The sequence below is a fragment of the Mesoplodon mirus genome (genome assembly GCF_964341445.2).
Source record: "Mesoplodon mirus genome assembly, chromosome: 8".
Classification (NCBI taxonomy): domain Eukaryota; kingdom Metazoa; phylum Chordata; class Mammalia; order Artiodactyla; family Ziphiidae; genus Mesoplodon; species Mesoplodon mirus.
Genome location: NC_138984.1, coordinates 45,240,970 through 45,262,536, shown reverse-complemented (window position 1 = coordinate 45,262,536; position 21,567 = coordinate 45,240,970). Strand labels below are relative to the sequence as shown.

Here is a 21,567-nt window from a genome sequence, read left to right as displayed (position 1 = left end):
GTGTTGGGTCTTTGTTGCTGCGCGCGGGCTTTCTCTAGTTGCGGCGAGCGGGGTCTACTCTTCCTTGGGGTGCGTGGGCTTCTCATTGCCGTGGCTTCTCGTGGAGCACAGGCTCTAGGCGTGTGGGCTTCAGTAGTTGTGGCACGTGGGCTCAGTAATTGTGGCTCACGGGCTCTAGAGCGCAGGCTCAGTAGTTGTGGCGCACGGGCTTAGTTGCTCTGCGGCATGTGGGATCTTCCTGGACCAGGGCTCGAACCCGTGTCCCCTGCATTAGCAGGCGGATTCTTAACCACTGCACCACCAGGGAGCCCCATGTCCATTGATTTTTAAATTTTCTCTTGAGATAGAATTGTACAAGGGCTGCTGGTAATCTTTGACAGATACCAAAACTGTGCTGCACCTTCACGTGGTTATTCTTGCATGGGGGAATGAGGGAACTTGGAAACCATGTGTTGCTGAGTAGTACCACTTCAGTGGGTTGTCAGAAGGACAGACTTTTGAGTGTCTCCCTAGTGAGAATGATCGTCTAACCAAATCTCTCTTTTGTTCATGCACTGTGTGTCTAAATGGGTATTGTATTTATGTTGCCACCAGCTACCCATCACCATTTCATGCTTTCTGGGCTTTCAGAGTTTCCTTGACCCATTCCCATTCCTAGCCAAAATCAATCTTAAGTTATTTAGCAACTGCTAATGGTTGCCCCTCTCACCTCACTTTTGTCCTCATTACATACATTCAAGTTGTGAAACTTGGCCACCAAGGCCCTTCACTGGACTGGGGTGGCAGATGCATAAGTCATTGGGAACCTTGGGTTCAGAAAATCTTCATAATATCTGTTTCTATAATGTTGAGGGTCCCTTTCTTATCTATAGCAACTCCTTATGGGAAGAATCTCCTAATTATGGATGGTGATCCCAGCTGCACCACTGCTGTGGTGGCATTTCTTATGGAGTTTCCCAGTGTGGCTTTGTTGGTTTGATGGAACTCCTCAAGTTGGTTTTTTTGTTTGTTTGTTTGTTTTGACATCTGTCTTCTCTTTGATAGCTCTGCATCAATCCATGCTAAGTTCTGGGTGAATTCCTCAGTGCTGCCTGATTTTTATTCCCACAGCAATATCTACTTTTCTGTTCTTTCTTCTAAACTTGATTTATAGCTACCAGTTTTGATTTCTTTATCTTCTGGGGGTTTTTTAAAAATAATAATGGCTTTTTATTTACTCTTTTAAAAGCATGGTACACATACTAATTTCAGTCATTTTCATATTGCTCTATCATTTTTATTCCTGAGAGAATATTCTCTCATTCTCTGCCATTTTATATGCTTTGACATTTTAATTTACAAAATCACTTTGAATGCAGATTTATTGTTTGTTTTTCTCTCCCACTTTCCCCTCCCTTCCCATAGTTTGGCAGATACCACTGCCCTCCCAGCTCCAATTCAAAACTAGGTATTAATATTAGTAGTTCATGCCTTTCGTCCTGCCAAGATTTTGTAGACCCTTTTTCCTAGCGGACTTGGCTTAACCTTATTTTTGGTTTTGCAGTTGTCTCTGTTCTTTCTGGTGATCCTTGCAAGCAGCTCCAAACAGTGGTCACAGTATTTTTTAAACATTTGTGGGGGTGGGAGGAGAAATTTGCCCATTTCAAAGGGAAAGACTGATGTAAATCCCCTGTAACTACATGTGTTTTCTGTCCTTATTTCCATACAAGAATTGAATTTCCAATTGACCAGCTGGTTTCTTTTTTTTCTTTTTTTTTTAATTGATACACAGCTGACATATTAGTTTCAAGTGTACGATGTTATGATTTGTTATATGTATACATTGTGAAGTGGTCACCACAGTAAGTCTAGTTACATCCATAATCACACATCGTAACAAATTTTTTTTTTCTGACACAGCTGGTTTCTGATCATAGAGCACATGAGAGCTTTTGATTTCAGCCATCACTCCCTGTTATGTTTAGCATTCATAACATCTTTATGTTTGTCTTATTTTTAAACGGTTAGGTCTTTAAAAATTTTTGTAAAAATTTATTTTATCTATCACTGCTATGTATTTGCAGTTGGGATGGAGAGAAGGGAATTATTAATAAGTGTGAATTTATTCCACTATCCTGATCAGAAGTACTTAAATTTTTACTTTAGAAACATAAATCTCATAGGGTTCTAGAGGTTTACCGAAAGAGGAGAACGTCAAGGTTACTTCAACAGAATCGGGGCAGAGAAGAAGAGATGGGTTTGACAAACTGGGTAGGGGGCAGGGCTGTTTATCATGGTAAAGGAATACAGGAGAAGCTAGTTGGACAGCAGGGTAGAAGTGAGCTTAAATATTTTATCAAGTTTTGAATGTGGTGAGATTGAGAAGATTTGTGTGACAGCTAGTTAAAGATAGTAAGCATTTGGGGCTTCCCTGGTGGCTCAGTGGTTGAGAGTCCGCCTGCCGATGTAGGGGACACGGGTTCGTACCCTGGTCCAGGAAGATCCCACATGCCGTGGAGCGGCTAGGACCATGAGCCATGGCTGCTGAGCCTGCGCATCCGGAGCCCGTGCTCTGCAACGGGAGAGGCCATGACAGTGAGAGGCCCGCGTACTGCAAAAAAAAAAGATAGTAAGCATTTGGGGATGAGAGAAATAAAGGTTCTACATCTGTATCTTAGTGTCACTGGTGTATGTGTATAGATGGGAATGAAATTACTCAGGGAGAGTAGAGAGCAAGAAAAAAGGGTCTGATGATGAAACTCAGGGGGACCATCATCATTATAGGCTGTAAGCAAAGAGAGAGAAGCCAGCAAACCAGGCTAAAGAGGAACTGTCAGAGAGGAAACAGAAAGACCAAAAGAGAAGGCTGAAGCAGTGTCATGCTTCCCAAAGTAGAGAGTTGTCATTGGTATCAGGGTCTGTAGAGAGTCAGGTAAGGGTAGAACGAAGTGTCCATTGGAGTTGGTCACTGAGGTAGAAGCCAGATTATAGAATATTGGAGATGAAGGGAAGGAGAGAGGGGTCCATAGCTGAAGGACAATCAGGGGAGAATTATTTGTTTATATTTTGCCTTTGATTTTTGTTTTGCTATTTAGTTAATTGTTGGGTATAGAATCTTATAAGGGCTATCTAATTTTTTATTTTGTTGCACTGATTTGGTCTCTACAGACATTTTTCTTCACTCGAACTAGATGGATTTTCACTTTTTATAGCATTTTATAAGACTTTGCCGTTTGATTTTACTATTCCATATAACTTAAAGTTTGTTAGTCTCAAGCCATTTTTAAAGCTCAGTATTCAGAAGTAATAGTATTTATTCAGTGGCCAGCCAAGATGGTGTGGAAGGAAAACACTAGCAATATTACCAATTTTTTCTTCATTTTAATCTTCATTCTTCCCTATTCTGGGTATTCTTTTTCCATCAACAAGCCCAATAAGTCTTTCAGAGGCTATACAGGCTCTTCCTGATGCTCAGCAGGTGCTTTAAGAAGGGTCTCATGTTACTTGGTAAATTATACAACCATTTATAAGTCTTGTGAAGTTTTACAGTTAATTAAGTATTTTCGTTTTATAATGGATTATCTAGGTTTATTTATTAACTTTTTTTAATTGGCACAGTTTGGCACTGTGACGGTAATGCGCTTAGTGTTCTAAAATTGGTACTGCATCTCCTTAAGCACTTATTTCCAAGGGCAGGGATAGCCACAGACATAGGTGGCAGCCTGCAGGATACATTGGTAAGGAGCCTTATGGTTTCTGCTTAACTAAAAATAGCACCCCCACTGACACTCTTGCTTTTCTAAACCTAAGCTGAAATTTTCCCATTATTACTGTTTCTTAACAGGTTAATAAAACAGCTGATGCCAGTTGTTTCAGATAAGAGATTATTATAGGCCTGTATTTTGAATAATTTGACCAAGATCACACTAGTAGTAGAGCTGGGATTTAAATCATGTCAGTCTGGCTCTATCCGGTATTCCTAACAATTCTCTGTATTATCTTTAAAAGTAAAAGTAGGAGCATTTTCCTTGCCTTCTGTTCCCTAAATCAATTAATCTTCTCGCTGGTATTTTTTCTAGGATTCTTCTTTATTTTCTCCGTCTTCAAACATTTGTAAAATAGTTCTCTAAACAAAAATGAAGATAAAGTACAACGCTGCAATGTATCAAAGAATAAAAGATTTTTTTTTCCCTCAGTAATGAAAACCCAGTCAGATTGACTTCATGGCATACTCAGAATAAAAATAGAAACAGCCACTTCTTTACAGAAAATGGTGGCTGAAAAGAAAAGGATAAAGAGCCAGAGGAAAGTCACAATATGAGGAAAGAAATTTTTAGAAGACAGAAAGAAGATCAGGTTGAGCAGAGAGCAGTATTTATGCTGTATGTCCTATGACAACAAGATATATGCCCGTTGGTGAAACTCTCATGAATGCCAGTTTTTCCTTAAAATAGAATTGCAAAAAGGGAGAGTCAGAGGCTGAGAACACCAATTTAACATGCTTCAGTAATTTATTTAAGGTTAATGCTCATGACATGGTTATCAGGAAATATATGGCTCTTTAGACCTTAAGATCGAAATCCATTTGTTTGTTAATTTTTTATACCTTTTTAAAATATATATACAGTGTTATTTAGGCTTTTTAATTTATTTTACTTATTTTATTATTTTAAAATTTTTTTTTTATTTTTGTCTGTGTTGGGTCTTCGTTGCTGCATGTGGGCTTTCTCTAGTTGGGGCAAGTGGGGGCTACTCTTCGTTGTGGTGCGTGAGCTTCTCACTGTGGTGGTTTCTCTTGTTGTGGAGCACGGGCTCTAGGCGTGCGGGCTTCAGGAGTTGTGACACGCAGGCTCAGTAGTTGTGGCGCACGGGCTTAGTTGCTTTGCAGCATGTGGGATCTTCCTGGACCAGGGCTCGAACCCATGTCCCCTGCATTGGCAGGTGGATTCTTAACCACTGAGCCACTGGGGAAGTCTCAATTTTTTTATACCTCTTAATGTATTATATATAGCCAGACCCATGGAATCACATTTATCATTGACATTGCATATCAATTCTGTAATTATTTATTACAATTATAGATTTACCTAAGTGGATTTCTTCCAAAGCATGATGCAGACCACTCTTTCACAAGTCTTTCAACCCCAGAAAGGAGTTTCATCTTTATAAACAGTCGACCAGTACACCAAAAAGATATATTAAAGGTAATCTTTTTAAGAAAAAGTATCACTTGGATCAGAAATAAAAACTCTGTCACTTGTCAGCTTCTTATAAGGACTACTTCTAAGAATTTGTTCCAAAATAAGGAAAAGGAAAAATAGATACAATATCATTTATTAAGCATTGTGCTAGGTACCTTACATATGACTCTTCACAACAGTTCTGTGGTGAATTATTATCCTATTTATAGTGAAGAGACTGCAATGTTTGTGACTATCTTAGACCACATAATGAGGAAGTAACACAATTTGGATTTGAACCCAGGACTTTCCAAACATCCATGACACTATGATCTTTTAACCATGAAGCCAGTTGCATTGGATATTTTTACTTCTTAATGAACGCTTGTGCTTTATGTAAGTTCAAAGCCTCTAAATGAGCATTACTATTTAGATACTACTTTTCCTAATAAGCAGTTATGTCCACTTAGTTTCTCAGTTAAATATGCTTCTTTTGGTGGTATTTTAAAGATGGCAATACTATCTTTTTTTATGTCTTTTTTTTTGTCTTTCACTCATTTCATATATTTCTAGCTAATCCGACATTATTACAATCTGAAATGCCTAAAGGAATCTACTCGTTTGTATCCCATTTTCTTTCTGAAAATTGATGTTCCTACAGCTGATGTAGATGTGAATTTAACACCAGATAAAAGTCAAGTATTATTACAGAATAAGGTAATCTTTTTCAGATTTTTTTGTATTTATGCTATTTACAAACTTATGCAGTCCTAACCATTTTCATATGAAAAAGATTTGCTTGTTTCTGTAGATTTTTTAATATTATTTTCATAATTTCCTCTAACATTTGTTAATTTGTATTTTCAGGAATCTGTGTTGATTGCTCTTGAAAATCTGATGACAACTTATTATGGATCACTAACTAGTACAAATTCTTATGAAAGTAATAAAACAGATGTTTCCTCAGATGACATGGTTGTTAGTAAAACAACAGAAACAGATGTGCTTTTTACTACGATGGAAACATCTGGAAATAATTATCCAAATGTTGATACTTCAGCCATTCCTTTCCAGAATGATGTGCATAATGATAAATCTGGGCAAAACACTAATTATTGTTTGAATCATCAGATGCATATTGGTGACCATTGTGATGATCATTTTAATAGTGAAAATTCTAGCATTGATAAGAACAGTGGAAATACATTTCAGGAGATTCCAATGAATAATTTATCATGTGAGGACACCCAAAAGGAATTTAGTGAAATTTGTTTTGTAGGTTCTGTTAAGCGAGCCCAATCAGAAAATGGCAGTAAAGGCCATATAGATGAGAGTGGGGAAAATGAGGAAGAAGCGGTTCCTGAGAAGTCTTTGGAAATTTGTGTAGATGACTGGAGCAAGGGAAATGTACTTAAAGATTCAAGAGGAGAAAACATTGAACCTGTGAAAATTTTAGTGCCTCAAGAAAGTTTAGCATGTAAAGGAAGTAATAATAATAATAACCCAAGTCCTGAACAAAAGAATTTGAATGAAAGTTCCTATAACAAAAAATCAAATGTGGTAGATAACAAATCTGGACAGCTTACAGCTTATGATTTAATTAGCAATCGAGTAATCAAGAAACCCATGTCAGCAAGTGCCCTTTTTGTTCAAGATCATCGTGCTCAGTTTCTCACAGACAATTCCAAGACCAGTTTGGAAGATGCAACAGTACAAATTGAAGAACTGTGGAAGACACTGAGTGAAGAGGAAAAACTGAAGTAAGTTTCCAGAGCTTTCATGGGACCTGAATGTTCAGATATTTCCATTCTATATGACTCACTGGATTAAAAAAAATTTTTTTAACTTCTTATTTATGGAAAAGCAGAATGGAAAACGGCTTTTGGCTTGACTAAAGTACCTTTTTTGGCATTACTTTTTTTTGCTAATTTAGAGGTTTTTATAGGGGTTTTTTGTTTGTTTGTTTTTTATTTTGGTACAAGCCTTAACTACTTTCTGATTTAAGTTTGTAGTTAAAGGTTTTCCATTCTTAACTAAAAACTACCATTTTCTTCTATTTCTTTTTTATTTTTACGTTAATCTTCCTATGACAGGACTTTTTCTTTTTTAAACTTTTGCATTAGAACAGTGGTGTTTTTAAGATCTTGACTATTCCCTTTTTAAATTGGTCTCTAAAATATGTAACACAATATAAAAAATTGTAACATTGTTGCAGATTTAATTTAGTGATGTTAATACAGTTCCTATTCAGTATAACTCAAGGCTTTCTTGTAAAATCTTTTATTTATTGACAACTTATAAACTATGGTGGGTTTTGGGGGCTAGGTAAATAGGTGGTTTGATCTCCTTGATGAAAATAACTACATATTATTTGCCATTTTTAGATCAGATGATCTGAATAAATATTCCAAAAAAATATGAGGGGTGTTTCTAATTGACTTAGGGCACTTGCTGTAAACACAAAATATTATGTTTTGAGTGATTTAGCTCACAAGAAAATGAAAGAGTGCAATTGTACTTCCGGTCACATATTATTACCTGAGGCGTTGGTCCCCAACCTGTTTGGCACCAGGGACCAGTTTTGTGGCAGACAATTTTTCCACTGGTGGGGGCCGGTGGGGATGGTTCAGGCAGTCACGCGAGTGATGGGGAGCGGCAGATGAAGCTTCACTCACTTGCCTGCTGCTCACCTCCTGCTGTGCGGCCCAGTTACTAACAGGCCGTGGACCGATACCGGTCCGTGTCACGGAGTTTGGGGACCCCTGACCTAAGGCATCGCAATACTATGTCAAACATCTGGAAAAAATTTTAAATGTAACCTGTCATCCAGAGTTTATATTTGGTGATAAGCTACATGGATACTTGACCATTTTTTTTTCATTTTTTCATTAGCTTTTCAATCTTATAAAGACACTGTTAATTTAAAGTAATAAAGACCACTATTAACACACCAACAGGCAAAACCTCCACAAGTTAACTTCTCTCTATCATTTTTTTTAAGTGGGGATGGTAGTTGTGTTTTGTTCTTTAACATATATCTGTACTAGATAAAGATACTCTTATTTTAAACAGAGCCATAATACAAATTGTTATCACTTTCTAAAACATGAATTCCTTAATCTTCATTGTTCAAATTTCTTATTATTTCATAAATGTCAAATTTTTTAAAAGTTTATTTGAATTAAGATGCAAATAAGGTTCACTCATTGTTAATTATCTTTTGTCTTACATAAATGACACATTCAGTTTAAAGATGAGAGCACTTGAGTTTTAATACAGTAAGCCCTCAAAAGTTGAACTGCATTGACCAGGGAGGTGATGAATTGAGAGCTGTCTGAGAAAAGAAAAAAAAAGCATAGATGTTCCCAGTTCTCATGGAAGTATTGACATTGGAACAACTCAAGGTAGCTGTTCCCTTGCAGCCTCACAATAGCAGGTATTACTCCAATTTCCTTTCAAGGAATGTCGACATTGTTTCTCCTTACAGGCCCCAAGGTGTTAAGGTACAAGGGTTATGGTTAATAGTCTCATCTAAAAAGTTGTTAATCATCAGGCAGTATTCTGGAATTCAGAATTTTCTCTCTTGCCATAAGGTATACAAAAGAGGCATTGTTGGTCGAGAGCAGGTCTCTGAAGCTACACCTGCGTTGTAACCTCACTTCCTCTCTTTGATAGCTTTTTGTAAAAATGTGTGGACAGTATCTCCCGGATTGTTGTGAAGATTAAATAAGATATATTGTGTGTTATGATACAAGATAAATGACTAGCACATAGTAAATAATTGTTCATGATGTTAATCAGAGTTTTTAATCTGTGAAAAGGAAATTTCTCTATTGTGATTGATATTATTTTTCATTCGCTTATTCAAGGTTAAATTTAATTTGGAGCCCAGAAATAGAAACCTGTGAAGAAAATATAGGTATCTTGGGATCAGAGAGCTTACTCTATGTCACAAAAAGCTCTATTAGAATCTTCCAGAGCCAGGGGTCTGGGAATCAAAATCATGATTAGTGAAAAGGTAGAGTAAATATATTATAACACAAGAATCACACTAACTACCATTTCTCTTCTGGTCTTTATCTTAGAATTCTTTCCATGGTCTTAAATTCTACAAGGAGTGTGAAGGGATAGGAGAGTAGACTCCTGTTTTACGGATAATCAGCCTTTCCATCCATTCTTCCTTTTCGTCCCTTTTTTTCTCTTCTTGTTTCCTGTTTTTTTCCCATCCCCTTCCTTCCCTTTTTTCTTTCCTCCCTTACTTCCTTCCCTTCCCTTCCCTTCCCCTTCCTTGTTTCTTTCAGTTAGGAACCAATTACTGAGGCCATTCTGTGTACAAGGCCCTATGTACTCTAGCTAGTCATTTCAGATACAGTGATAAATTATAAATAAAAGATACTTTTACTACTCATAAAAGTGCAGTCTAGTGAGGAAGACACTATTAAACAAATAGTAATCATAGAATATGAAGAGTTTTTAAATAAAAGGAACACAGAAGAGTTATGAAAACAGCAGTTGGGCTTAATCATATCTATGGGACAGGAAATGCTTCCCTGAATAGAAATTAATCAAAATGGTGTAGGGAATTTTCTGTGTAGAAGGAACAGCACGTAAGAATGCCCAGAAGCTAGAAGGAAAACAGCGTTATTGAGGAACTGAAAGATGCCCTTTATGACAGGAATGGATTATGGGGGAGTGTGATAAAGGAAGATGGGGTAGGCTGGTCAGATCTTGGAAGATTCAGACAGTTTTGAATAAGACATTGGATCTGGGTTTTCTACTGAGAGCTTAGGATAGACTTTGCAATAGAGGGTACCTACATTTTAAAATTTTTCCTTTCTGGATTTTTTTTCCCCCTTGCTTTCTTCTCCTTTCCTCTAGTGGATTAGAAACCACTGTGTCCTCCCACTGAGTTCTCAGTCAATTGATGTGAACTTGAACTTTCATTTGTAGTAGCTGTGAACATATTTCTACTTAAAATAACTTAGAACAATACTGTAATTGGGATATTATTGAAAAATGGTAAATAAACTGTATGATTACATTAATCTTGAGACACAGAAACATTTGAATTGATTACTGATAAATCAGAATTAATATTTTTTGTTCAAGTTACTAAATCCCTTAGTGATATAAAGTTGAAGATAACAGCTGTTTTTACTTAACATTTACTTAATATTCCTTTGCACATAACTTTTTATATTTCCCAAGGAACTAATTAAATTGACTTCTTGAATAAATCAAAAGATTAGTACCATATGTGAAAATTTGCACATCATAATTAATTACAAATGGTAACCTTCATCTTGAACTCATTTTCCACCGTAGGAGCAAAATCTTGAGTTTGAATGTCCAAGAGCTAAAAATACTTAGTTATAGTACTTATTGAAGGTAAACTGTATTGAAAATTTTGTGTTTTATAATCCAGAACTTCAGATTCTAAGTGGAAATGGGAGAAAATAATGTAAAATATTATGAATGTGGCCTGGTTAGTAACCAAAAGAGGCATTTTTCATTCATCTAGGTCACAGCGAAATAAAGGCTTTTTTACATTCTCATCCAGCTAACATTTCTTTATTCAACAAACATATGCTGAGTACAAATTACATAACATGCTTGTTTCTTGTGTTTTAGTCTCACTTTTAACATTTAATTCCATTCTCCCAATAGTATCATTTTTATTTCCTAGTACATAACTACTCAAATTTCTCCTTAAAAATGTATATATATTATCTACAATAGAACTCAAACAGTTTGAGTTTCTTAAGATTAGAAATAACATTTTCTAGTCTCAGTTTTAAAACTGCATTTAAAGAATTTTTTAGCAAGGTTGCTCAAATAATTACCAACGTTTAGTCAATTGTGTGCCCCGTTCATTATAAGATAGGTGTTTCTTGATAGAAAATAATGATAACGAACATTTATTATCATTTACTATGTGCCAAGCACTATTCTAAGTACTTAAAACTCATTTTAAAGACAGTGCTGCCCAACTCCAGCCTAGGTGTGGAGAATTGGAAACTCTGAGGGTAGGACCCAGACATCTCAATTTTTTAGAAAAGGGTTTGATATAACCACTATACCATACTGCTGTCTTTGACCCCAGAAGTTTCATTTTACTTCTGTTATTGTTAACCAAAAAGAAAAGACCTCTTAACTTTTTACCCAGTATAATTTTTTTTTAATAAATCTATTATTTTTTGCTGCGTTGGGTCTTTGTTGCTGCGTGTGGGCTTTCTCTAGTTGCGGTGAGCGGGGGCTACTCTTCATTGCGGTGCGTGGGCTTCTCATTGTGGTGGCTTCTCGTTGTGGAGCACGGGCTCTAGGCGCACGGGCTTTAGTAGTTGTGGCAGGTGGGCTCAGTAGTTGTGGCTCGCAAGCTCTAGAGCACAGGCTCAGTAGTTGTGGTGAGCGGGCTTAGTTGCTCCGAGGTGTGTGGAATCTTCCCAGACCAGGGCTTGAACCAGTGTCCCCTGCACTGGCAGGCGGATTCTTAACCACTGTGCCACCAGGGAAGCCCTTACCCAGTATAATTTTAAAAGGTCCATTACCTTTTTGGAAATTGAATTAAATTAGGTAGTTTGGATGTGTTCAGTTTATTTGAATTTATTTTTTTATTGCTGACTCTAAAATGAGAAATAAATAGTAACAAAAAAATGAACATTTATCTATGAAACCATTATAAATTTAATCATATAATTTTTATTTTAAGTGTTATTATAGTGACCTTAATTTTACTAGTATATAATTATTAAATGTATGTAAGTTTTCTTTTGTTGTGCTCAGGGAATTGCTTCTTCTATGTTGATGTTACAGCACGTATTTAAGGAACTCTTCAGATCTAAAATTGACTCCTTTTTTTTTTTTTTTTTTTTTTTTTTGCGGTACACGGGCCTCTCACTATTGTGGCCTCTCCCGTTGCGGAGCACAGGCTCCAGATGCGCAGGCTCAGTGGCCATGGATCACGGGCCTAGCCGCTCCACGGCATGTGGGATCTTCCTGGACCGGGGCACGAACCCGTGTCCCCTGCATCGGCAGGCGGACTGTCAACCACTGCACCACCAGAGAAGCCCTGACTCCTTGTTTTATTGTTTAATTATTTCCTTTTTTTTTTTTTTTTTAGTTGCCTGTACCTTAAATGGTTTTTTAAATTGGGTAAAATTTAGCTGCTGTGAAATGCATAGATCTTAAATGTATATATAGCTCAGTGCATTTTCATATGTGTACAATGATGAAACCACCACTGCAAACAAAATATAGAACATTTCCATCAGCCCAGAAGGTTCTTTAATGCCACCTACAAACCAGTCTCCATTCTCAGCCACTATTTTGATTTCCGTCACACTAGCTTGGTTTTTCCAGTACTTAAACTTCTTATATATAAAATCATAATGATATGTATTCCTTTATGTCCAGCTTCTTCCCCTCAACAAAATATTTTTGTAGTTTTCATCCATGTTTGTTGAATGTATACATGTAGTTTATTCTTTTTTAATCAGTAAGTAATGCTCAGTTGTATAAGTATACCACAATTTGTTTTCTCAGTCTCCAGATGATGATCAGTGTGTTCTTTCCAGATATGGGATATTATGCATAAAGCTGTGTTGTTTAGTTTCCAAATATTTGGAGTTTTTCTAAATATCTTATTGCTACTGAATTCTAATTAATTTTGTCACGGACAGGGAAAATACTGTTAGATTTAAATCTTTAGAAATTTATTGAGAATTAGGCCCAGCAGCATATCTTGAAGAACAGGCACCTAAAAAGAATCTGAATTCTATAGCTGTTAGATATAGTGTTCTAAAATGAGAATTAAGTCAAGGTAGTTGATAGTATCGCTAAAATCTTCTTAAGGCTTTACTGATTTTTATGTTTTGGTCTAATTCTGTCAGTTCCTAAGGGAGGGGCATTAAAGTCCCAACTGTAATTCTGGATGTATTTCTACTTTTAGATCTGTAATTTTTTGCTTCACATAGTTTGAAGCTTTGTTATTAGATCCACGCACACTTGTGATTGGTATACCTTCCTAATGATTCCCTTTGGTCATTATGAAATATTCCTGTTATCTGTGCTATTCTTGTTTTGAAATTTATTTCATCGTATATTACTATAAGCTGCTCTTATGCTTATGATTTGCATGGTTTATCTTTTCCATTCTTTTACTTTCAAACTATCTGTCTTTTTTTTCCCCCGTGCTATCTGTGTAACTCTTGTAGACACATATAGCTGGAATTTGCTTTTTTATTTAAGTGGACTGAATTTTAATTTTGCTGTACTGGATAGTGCTTTATGTTCCTAGATTTAAAATAAATTTTAGTTATTATAAAGGGTTTTTTTAATCCTTCATTGTATTTTAGTACTTTTTCCCCTGAGAGCTAGTGATGTTTTGATATAAAAAGATTCCGTTGCCCATCTCTTGGTGCTTTTCCCTAAGAAATTAGACCAGAGTATTGAATAACAAATTGATTAAATACTTGAAAGCAGCTTGGCAACTTGTGCATAGCATAGATTAGCAGAATAAAGAACATTGTACTTATTTCAGTATGCAAAAGCAAAAGTAAATGTGAAAGTGAAACAAAAATATTCAACTATGCTGAAGGTGAAGGTGTTTCTGACAAAGTGCATTTTCTAAATGTTGATAATTTTTAAAATATTAGTAGTCACTTCATTTAAAATATTAATATTTAAAATTTTTAGGCATCTACTCTGTTTTTTTCCTTGAGATATAATTGACATACAGCACTGTATAAGTTTAAGGTGTACAGCACAATGACTTGACTTACATACATCGTAAAATGATTACCACAATAAGTTTAGTGAACAGCCATCATCTCATATATATACAACATTAAAGAATTAGAAAAAAATAGGTTTTTTCCCTTGGAACGAGAACTCTTAGGATTTACTTTCTTAACGCCTTTAATATACAACATACATTGATGTTAGTTATGTTTATCATGTTTTCTTTGCATAAATACCCAGAGGTTGAATTGTTGGATCATATGTTAGGTCTAGTTTTAATTTTTTGAGGAATCTCCATACTGTTTTCCATAGCGGCTGCACCAGTTTACATTCCCACTGACAGTGCACGAGGGTTCCCTTTTTTCCACATCCACACCAAGTTATTTGTTGTGTTTAACATTTCTTACAAAGCTAGTTTTGTGGTACTGAACTCTTTTAGCTTTTGGTTGTCTGTCAAACTTTTTATCACTCCTCCAAATCTGAACAAAAGACTTGCTGGGTAGAGTATTCTTGGTTGTAGGTTTTTGCCTTTCATCACTAAATATATCATGCCATTCCCTCTGGCCTTCAGAGTTTCTGCTGAAAAGTCAGCTGATAGCCTTATGGAATTCTCTATACATAACTTCTTGCTTTTCCCTTGCTGATTTTAATATACTCTCTTTATCTTTAATTTTTGCCAGTTTAATAGCAATGTGTCTTGGTGTGGTCCTCTTTGGGTTGATCCTGTTTTGGACTGTCTGTGCATCCTGGACTTCCTGGATGTCTGTTTCCTTTCCCAGGTTTAGAGAAGTTTTAAGCTAGTATGTCTTCAAATATGTTCTCTGCCCCTTTCTCTCTTTCTTTTCCTTCTGAGACCCCTATAATGAGAACATTAGTACACTTGACGTAAGAGACTCCCAGAGGTCTCTTAAACTGTCCTCGTTTCTTTTTATTCTTTTTTTCTGTACAGCTTCAGTGATTTCCACTACTCTGTCTTCCAGCTCACTGATCTGTTCCTCTGTATCATCTAATTTACTGTTGATTCTTTCTAGTGTATTTTTCATTTCAGTTATTGTATTCTTCATCTTTGTTTGGTTATCTTTGTATTTTCTAACTCTGTTAAAAACTTCTAACTTCTCATTGTGTCTGTCCATTCTTCTCCTGAGTTCTTTAAGCATCTTTATGATCATTACCTTGAACTCTATTGGGTAGATTGCTTATCTCCACTTTACTTAGTTCTTCTGGGGTTTTATCATGTTCCTTCGTTTGGAACATGTTTCTCTCTTGCCTCATTTTGCCTAATATGCTGTTTTTATTTCTATGTATTTGGTAGGTTCATTCCATGTCCCCCTCTTGGAGAAGTGGCCTTTTGTAGGAGACATCCTATGGGCCCAGTAGCACACTCCTGTCTGGTCACCAGAGCTATATGCTTTAGTGGTGCCCTCTATGTGGGTTGTGTGGGTCCTTCTGTTGTGGTGGGCTGACTACTGTGGGTGTGCTGGTGGTTGTGGCTGGCCCCCATTACAGTTGGTCGCCATACCCTGCTTTATACAAAGGGTGCCAGCTGATGGTGGGCAGGGCCAGGTCCTGGTATGGCCAGAGGAGTCCTGGTTACTGGTGTGGGCCGCCCACAGGTAGATGGGGCCAGGTCATGAGTTGACTGGCTGTGGAGTCCCGGGGGGTCCCGAGGCTAGTCCTGGCCCATTGGTGGGTGGAGCGGGGTCTCCAGGTGGCTGGCTGCCGGCTGGGGTTCCTTGATCTAGTGTCTGCCTGCTGGTAGGCAGAGGTGATTCCTGACACAGCTTTCTGTATAGTTGTGATGTCCCAAAGTTGCTGTCGACCTTCTGGTGAGTGGGCCCAGTTCCTGACATGGCTAGCTGTGGAGTCTGGGGTGTCCCAGAGTAGGTATTGGGCCACTGGTGAGTGAGGCTGGGTCCTGCGGCTAGTGCCAGCACACTGGTGGGCAGAGCTGCATCTTGGTGTTTCTGGGTACAGGGCTTAGAGTTTCCAGGGCTGGTGTATGGGCCCAGGCCCAAGATGTCCTGGGTCTGTTGTCTAACCCCTGGTGGGCAGAGCTGGGTCCTAGGGTTTCCAGCTACAGGGCCTTGTGGGGTCCTAGAGTTGGTCTCTGCCTGCTAGTGCCAGGACCAGTTCCAATGGCTGGCTGAATGTCCCAGGGCTAGTGCCCATGCACTGGTATGGGGAGCTGGATCCTGGGCCCTTTGGTAAATGGGGCCGGGTCCTAAGGGGGCTGTCGACTCGGGTCCTGTGGCAGCTGGCCTGCTGGTGTGTGGTGCTGTGTCCCTGCCCAGCTAGCTGCTTGGCTTGAGGTGTCCCAGTACTGATGCCGACAGGCTGGTGGCTGGGGGCAGGACTGCATTCCAAAGCTAGTAAGCTAGAGGGAGGATTCCAAAATAGTGCTTACCAGCATTGGTGCCCACGTGGTAGAATGAGCTCCCTAAAATGGCTGCTGCCAGTGTCTGTGTCCCCAAGGTGAGTTACATTTGCCTCCTGCCTCTGGGAGGCTTTCCAAGATCAGCAGGTGGGTCTAACCCAGCTCCTTTCAGATTACTGCTTCTGCCCTGGGTCTTGGGGTGTGTGAGATTTTGTGTGTGCCCTTTAAGAGTGGAATCTCTATTTCCTTCAGCCCTCTAACTCTATTGAAAGTAAGCCGCCGTAACCTTCAGAGCCAAACATTCTGGGGTCTTCTTTCCTGGTGCAGGACCCCCGAGCTGGGGATCCTAATGTGGAGATCAGACCCTATGCTCTTTGGAAAGAAGCTCTGTGATTGATATCATTCTCCTGTTTGTGGGTCTTCTACCCTGGGGGTATGGTCTTGACTATACCACGACTCCGTCTCTCCTACCCATCTCATTGTGGTTCCTTCTTTATATCTTTAGTTGTAGAAGATCTCTGCCAGTCTTTAGTTCATTCTAATCGATAGCTGCTCCCTAAATAGTTATAATTTTGTTGTGCCCATGGGAGGAGGTAAGCTCAGGATCTTCCTACTCCACCTTGTTGGCCACACCTTTACATTGCTGGATTTTGCTTTTGAAATTCAGTCTGACGGACTCTGCCTTTCAAATGCAATAGTTAGTCCATGTAATGTATTAATTGATATGATTGTGTTTTGGTCTACCATTTTCCTATTTCTTCTCAGTTTTGTTCCTCTGTTCCTCCTTGTTTTGGGAGAGAGGCAGCCTCTTTAGGGTTAAAAGAATATAATTTCATATATTCATATATGAATTTCATAAATTCATATATGCAGGCTCTAGAGCGTAAGCTCAGTAGTTGTGGCTCACAGGCTTAGTTGCTCCGCAGCACATGGGATCTTCCCGGACCAGGGCTCGAACCCATGTCCCCTGCATTGGCAGGCGGATTCTTAGCCACTGCACCACCAGGGAAGTCCCTACCCCATTACTTTTATATTTTTTATCTGGGACTCGAATTACATATATGTTAGGTTGCTTGTTTTGCCATATGTCACTGAAGTGTTTTTTCAGTCTTCTTTCAATCATTTTTCTCTCTGATGTTCAGATTGGATAATTTCCTTTGATCTGTCTTTAAATTTCCTGATCCTTTCTTTTGCCATCTCTTATCTGCTGTTAAGTCTACCCAGTGAATTTTTCATTTCAGATATTCTATTTTTTAGTTTTAGAATTTCCATTTCCATTTGGTTCATTTTATAATTTCCCTTCTCTGTTGAGATTACTCCTTCTGGGCTCTCATTGTGATCATCTTTTTCTTACTTCCTTAAATATATGTAAAAACCAATTAAAAAAAAATTTTTTTTGCAGTTCCGACACCTACATCATCATCTTGAGGTTGGTTTTTACTGTCCACTTTTTCTCTTTACCATAACTCACATTTTCCTTTTTTATTGCTTGAGTGGTAACTTTTGCTCTTATAATGGACATTGTGGTTGGTATGTTGTAGAAACTCTGGATTCTATTATCTTCCAAAAAGTGTTGGGTTTTGTTCTACCATGCATTTAAATTGCTGACAGATCACCTGGAGCTTAAGGAGACTTTGTTTGACCCTTCCTTAGGCAAAGACTGTTTAAATTTTGCTGTTAGTCCTAGGGCAGCTTCCTTAGTTCTAGAACATAGTTTTTTGTTTTGTTTGTTTGTTTCTGTTTTGTTTCCTTACCCCTAAGATGTAAGATGTAGCCCTCCTCCAGTTTTAATTGAAAGCCCAACGTGTTTTCCAAGTCATCTAATTATGTGGAATTTAAACTCCAAACTCTGTTTCTCCTGCAGCAGGCAGCCACTGAAATCTCTGTTTAGCTTATTTAGCCTTCTAGTGGTTATTTTCCTCTAGATTCTCACACACGGGATTTTCTCCCTCAATTTCCAGTTGTTTTGGAAGCAGGGAGTTCTGTGTTCTGATGACTCAGTCTAATAAGAGTGCAGCTTTGTGACTGAGTTCTTGCTACACTTCCTTAATGCTCTGGGGACTGCCCTCTGGGTAAAAGTGGTATAAATATGGATCTCTTTTTTTTTCAAGGGTTGAATCCATTCCAAATTCTGCATGCTTTTCATTGCTCTTCAGTGCCTATTTTAAATGGTTGATTTCTGTATTTTGTTCAGAGCTTATGGTTATATTAAGGTGGGTTAATCCAATAGGAGCTCCTTTGTCATTACTGAACCTGGAATGCCAGCTCTTTATTTTTTATAAAATTTTCTTCGGATGGTTAATGTATTTCTCATTATGACTTCATTAGTTCTTTTTTATCTCTATATATAGATATGAAGAGAAGGCTACTAAAGACTTGGAAAGATACAATAGGCAAATCAAGAGAGCCATTGAACAGGAGTCACAAGTATCATTAAAAGATGGCCAAAAAAGGATAAAACCCACCAGCGCATGGAATTTGGCACAGAAGCACAAGTTGAAAACATCATTATCTAATCAGCCAAAACTTGATGAGCTCTTTCAGTCCCAAATTGAAAAGAAAAACCAAAACATTAAAAAAGTTCAGATCCCGTTTTCTATGGAAAACTTAAAAAAGAATTATTATAAACATAGGAAATTTGACTTAGAAGAAAAGGACGAATCTTACTTGATCCACAATCTCAAGTTTCCTGATGCATGGCTAATTACATCCAAAACAGAGATAATGTTATTAAATCCATACAGGGTGGAAGAAGCTCTGCTATTTAAAAGACTTCTTGAGAATCACAAACTTCCTACAGAGCCACTCGAAAAGCCAATTATATTAACAGAGAGGTATGGTGAAGTAATGTAATTTTTTTTACTCTAAAAACATTTATTGAAATTGAAGGTAAAAGTTGAAAGTGTTTCCTGGCAGGGAAAAGTGGTATTTATTTAAAGAAATTTTTGTAATTTGATTTCAAATATTTAATGGAATTGCTTTTAAATAAATAATTTTAGAATATTCTAGATAGTTTACTTCTGCAGTTAATAAATATCAAGCTCAGTTCCCCCCTGTACATTAGTGATTTCCCCAGGGTAATCCTGACGTTGGATTGCCATGACTCTTCTTCATTGTGCACTCTTTGTTTTAACATTTCAAACATATACCAAAACAGAATTATACAGTGAACGCCTTTATCAACAATTATCAAGATTTTGCCACATTTACTCTGTCCTTGACACACACACACACACACACACACACACACACACACACACACACACACATGTTTTTCCTTTTGCTAAAGGATTTAGAACAATTCCCATCCTTAGAATTTTCAGTATGTCTCTCTCTAAAATGGCCATTTTCTTAGCCACAATGCCTTTTTTCATGCGTTACACAATACTAATTCCTTGGAATTGTTCCTCATTGTCTCAGAATGTCTTTTTATAGTTTTTAAATTAAGTTTAATTTATATTTAAACAAGGTCCAACCATTACATTTTGCTTTGTATTTTAAATCTCTTCTAATATCACACCGTTAATGTATTGTGGATTCTTAGTTGCTTGTTCATTGGAATATCCCATTGTCTCTATTTGTCTCTCTTGCTTTCTTGTGATGGTGTTTAACTTGTTTTTCCCTCTCCCATTTTTAAATGGAAGTTAGCTCAGGAGGATTGAATAGATTTAGATTCTACTTTCTGGTAAGACTACTTAATACATGGTGCTATGTACTTCATATTTCATCACATCAAAAGGCACTTATCACTGAATTCAGCTGCTGACAACCTGATGTTCCATCTTAAAGTTCCCCGATAACCTTTCCATCTAATGGTTTTATCCATTGATGATTGTTGCCTTAACTAACTTTATGATAGATTGTAAAATGGAGTATTTCCTTTTCATATCCTATGTGAGCAAATTATTTTCTGTAAAAACAAATAACTGTTAAATAGTCTACTAATATTTCACTTTCTTGTACTTAATATTTCTTTTTTAGTCTGACATAGGTAGAAGAAATTATATTTATGACAAAGGAGATAAAAACCTGAAATTAAAAAGATGACAGTTTGTTTTGGAGGCCAACGTTCTGTTTCAGACTTCCAAGAATAAATCAAAAATCATTTAAAAAATGTATTTAAACCCTTGTGTTAAAGACCCTGCCTCCAGAAAGAAAAACAGGGCCAGAACCAAAAAAACATGTGATAAAGCTATCTTTTTAATTAAGGCAATAGTAATCACAGTAACTAAAACCCAGTGTCTTTCACAGTATTCTTTTAAGACTGGCTAGGAAACTGTCAAAGAAAGAATTAAAAAGAGTTAATACAGCCTTAGGCTTAATTAAAACAGTTCAAAAATCTGATAGTACTTTTCTTTTTCTTCCCTTAAAAAGAGCTAGGGTGTATTTGTATACTCCACTGCTTTTCTAAATGGTATTCGTAAATTTTCATTTAGATCTCAAAAATATTTTTGTGCTTTATGAATTATAGGTTTTAAAAAATATTCTTCTTTGTGACATTCTGTTATTTAAAAACAAATACATTAAAAGTTATTATTTGGGGTCCATACTAGCCTGAGAATAAATCTTTCTTATTTGAACATGGACAGCAACAAAGCTTAATTCAAAACTGTTTTCACCTTTCTTCTGAAATATGACATCCCCATCACAGTTAATAATATAAGTTTTTAAAAACTGAGTCATAAAGAAGGTAATTATGGGTTGGGCTCAATTTTCATGTCAGAGTTCTAATGCAGGTTGTATAGTTTATCTCTCAATGGAGTATATAATTTAGAGATTATTTATTAATAATCTCAATAATAATAATAATACAATAATAACAATATAATAATAATTATATTGTTAATAATATTAACAATAATAATAATAACAATAATGGCTCATATTTATTGAGCTCTTGCTATATGATAGGAACTTTACTAAGCCCCTTGCTTTCATGATCTTATCTTCACAGTAACCATATGAGAGGTATCCACATTTTAACGAGGAAACTGAAACACAGAATGTTAAGTAACTTACCAAGGTTCATTCAGTCAGTATATAAGCAGTGGATCCAGCATTCCAATCTTGACAGTAACTGTAGACCCTGCACCACTAATTTCTATACTATATCATTATCACCACCACTACCACCGCCACCAGCTCTCAGGTTGATCTTCTGAATGTTGCGTTAGACCAGACAGCGCACATCTGCTATATAGCCAAAGTTCTCCTCTCCATGATACCTGCTCTTAAAGCCAGTGGGGTCCTCAACCTTTCAGAGGTGATAAGCAAAGACATCATCTATTAATTTTC

The 21,567-nt window shown here is 37.1% G+C and overlaps 1 protein-coding gene across 3 annotated transcripts in view; it reads left to right on the top strand.

The window, feature by feature from the left end:
• PMS1 (PMS1 homolog 1, mismatch repair system component) overlaps positions 1 to 21,567 on the top strand; it is a 98,334-nt gene that overhangs the window by 66,711 nt on the left and 10,056 nt on the right. For all 3 annotated transcript variants that reach the window (XR_014294802.1, XM_082629797.1, XM_082629796.1), the window contains 4 exons: positions 5,061 to 5,183; positions 5,733 to 5,876; positions 6,027 to 6,919; positions 18,624 to 19,106. Coding sequence is in view for 2 of the 3 variants with exons in the window: in XM_082629797.1 (XP_082485923.1) it covers positions 5,061 to 5,183; positions 5,733 to 5,876; positions 6,027 to 6,919; positions 18,624 to 19,106 (1,643 nt within the window). In the remaining variant the exon portion in view is untranslated. The remainder of the gene's footprint in view (positions 1 to 5,060; positions 5,184 to 5,732; positions 5,877 to 6,026; positions 6,920 to 18,623; positions 19,107 to 21,567) is intronic.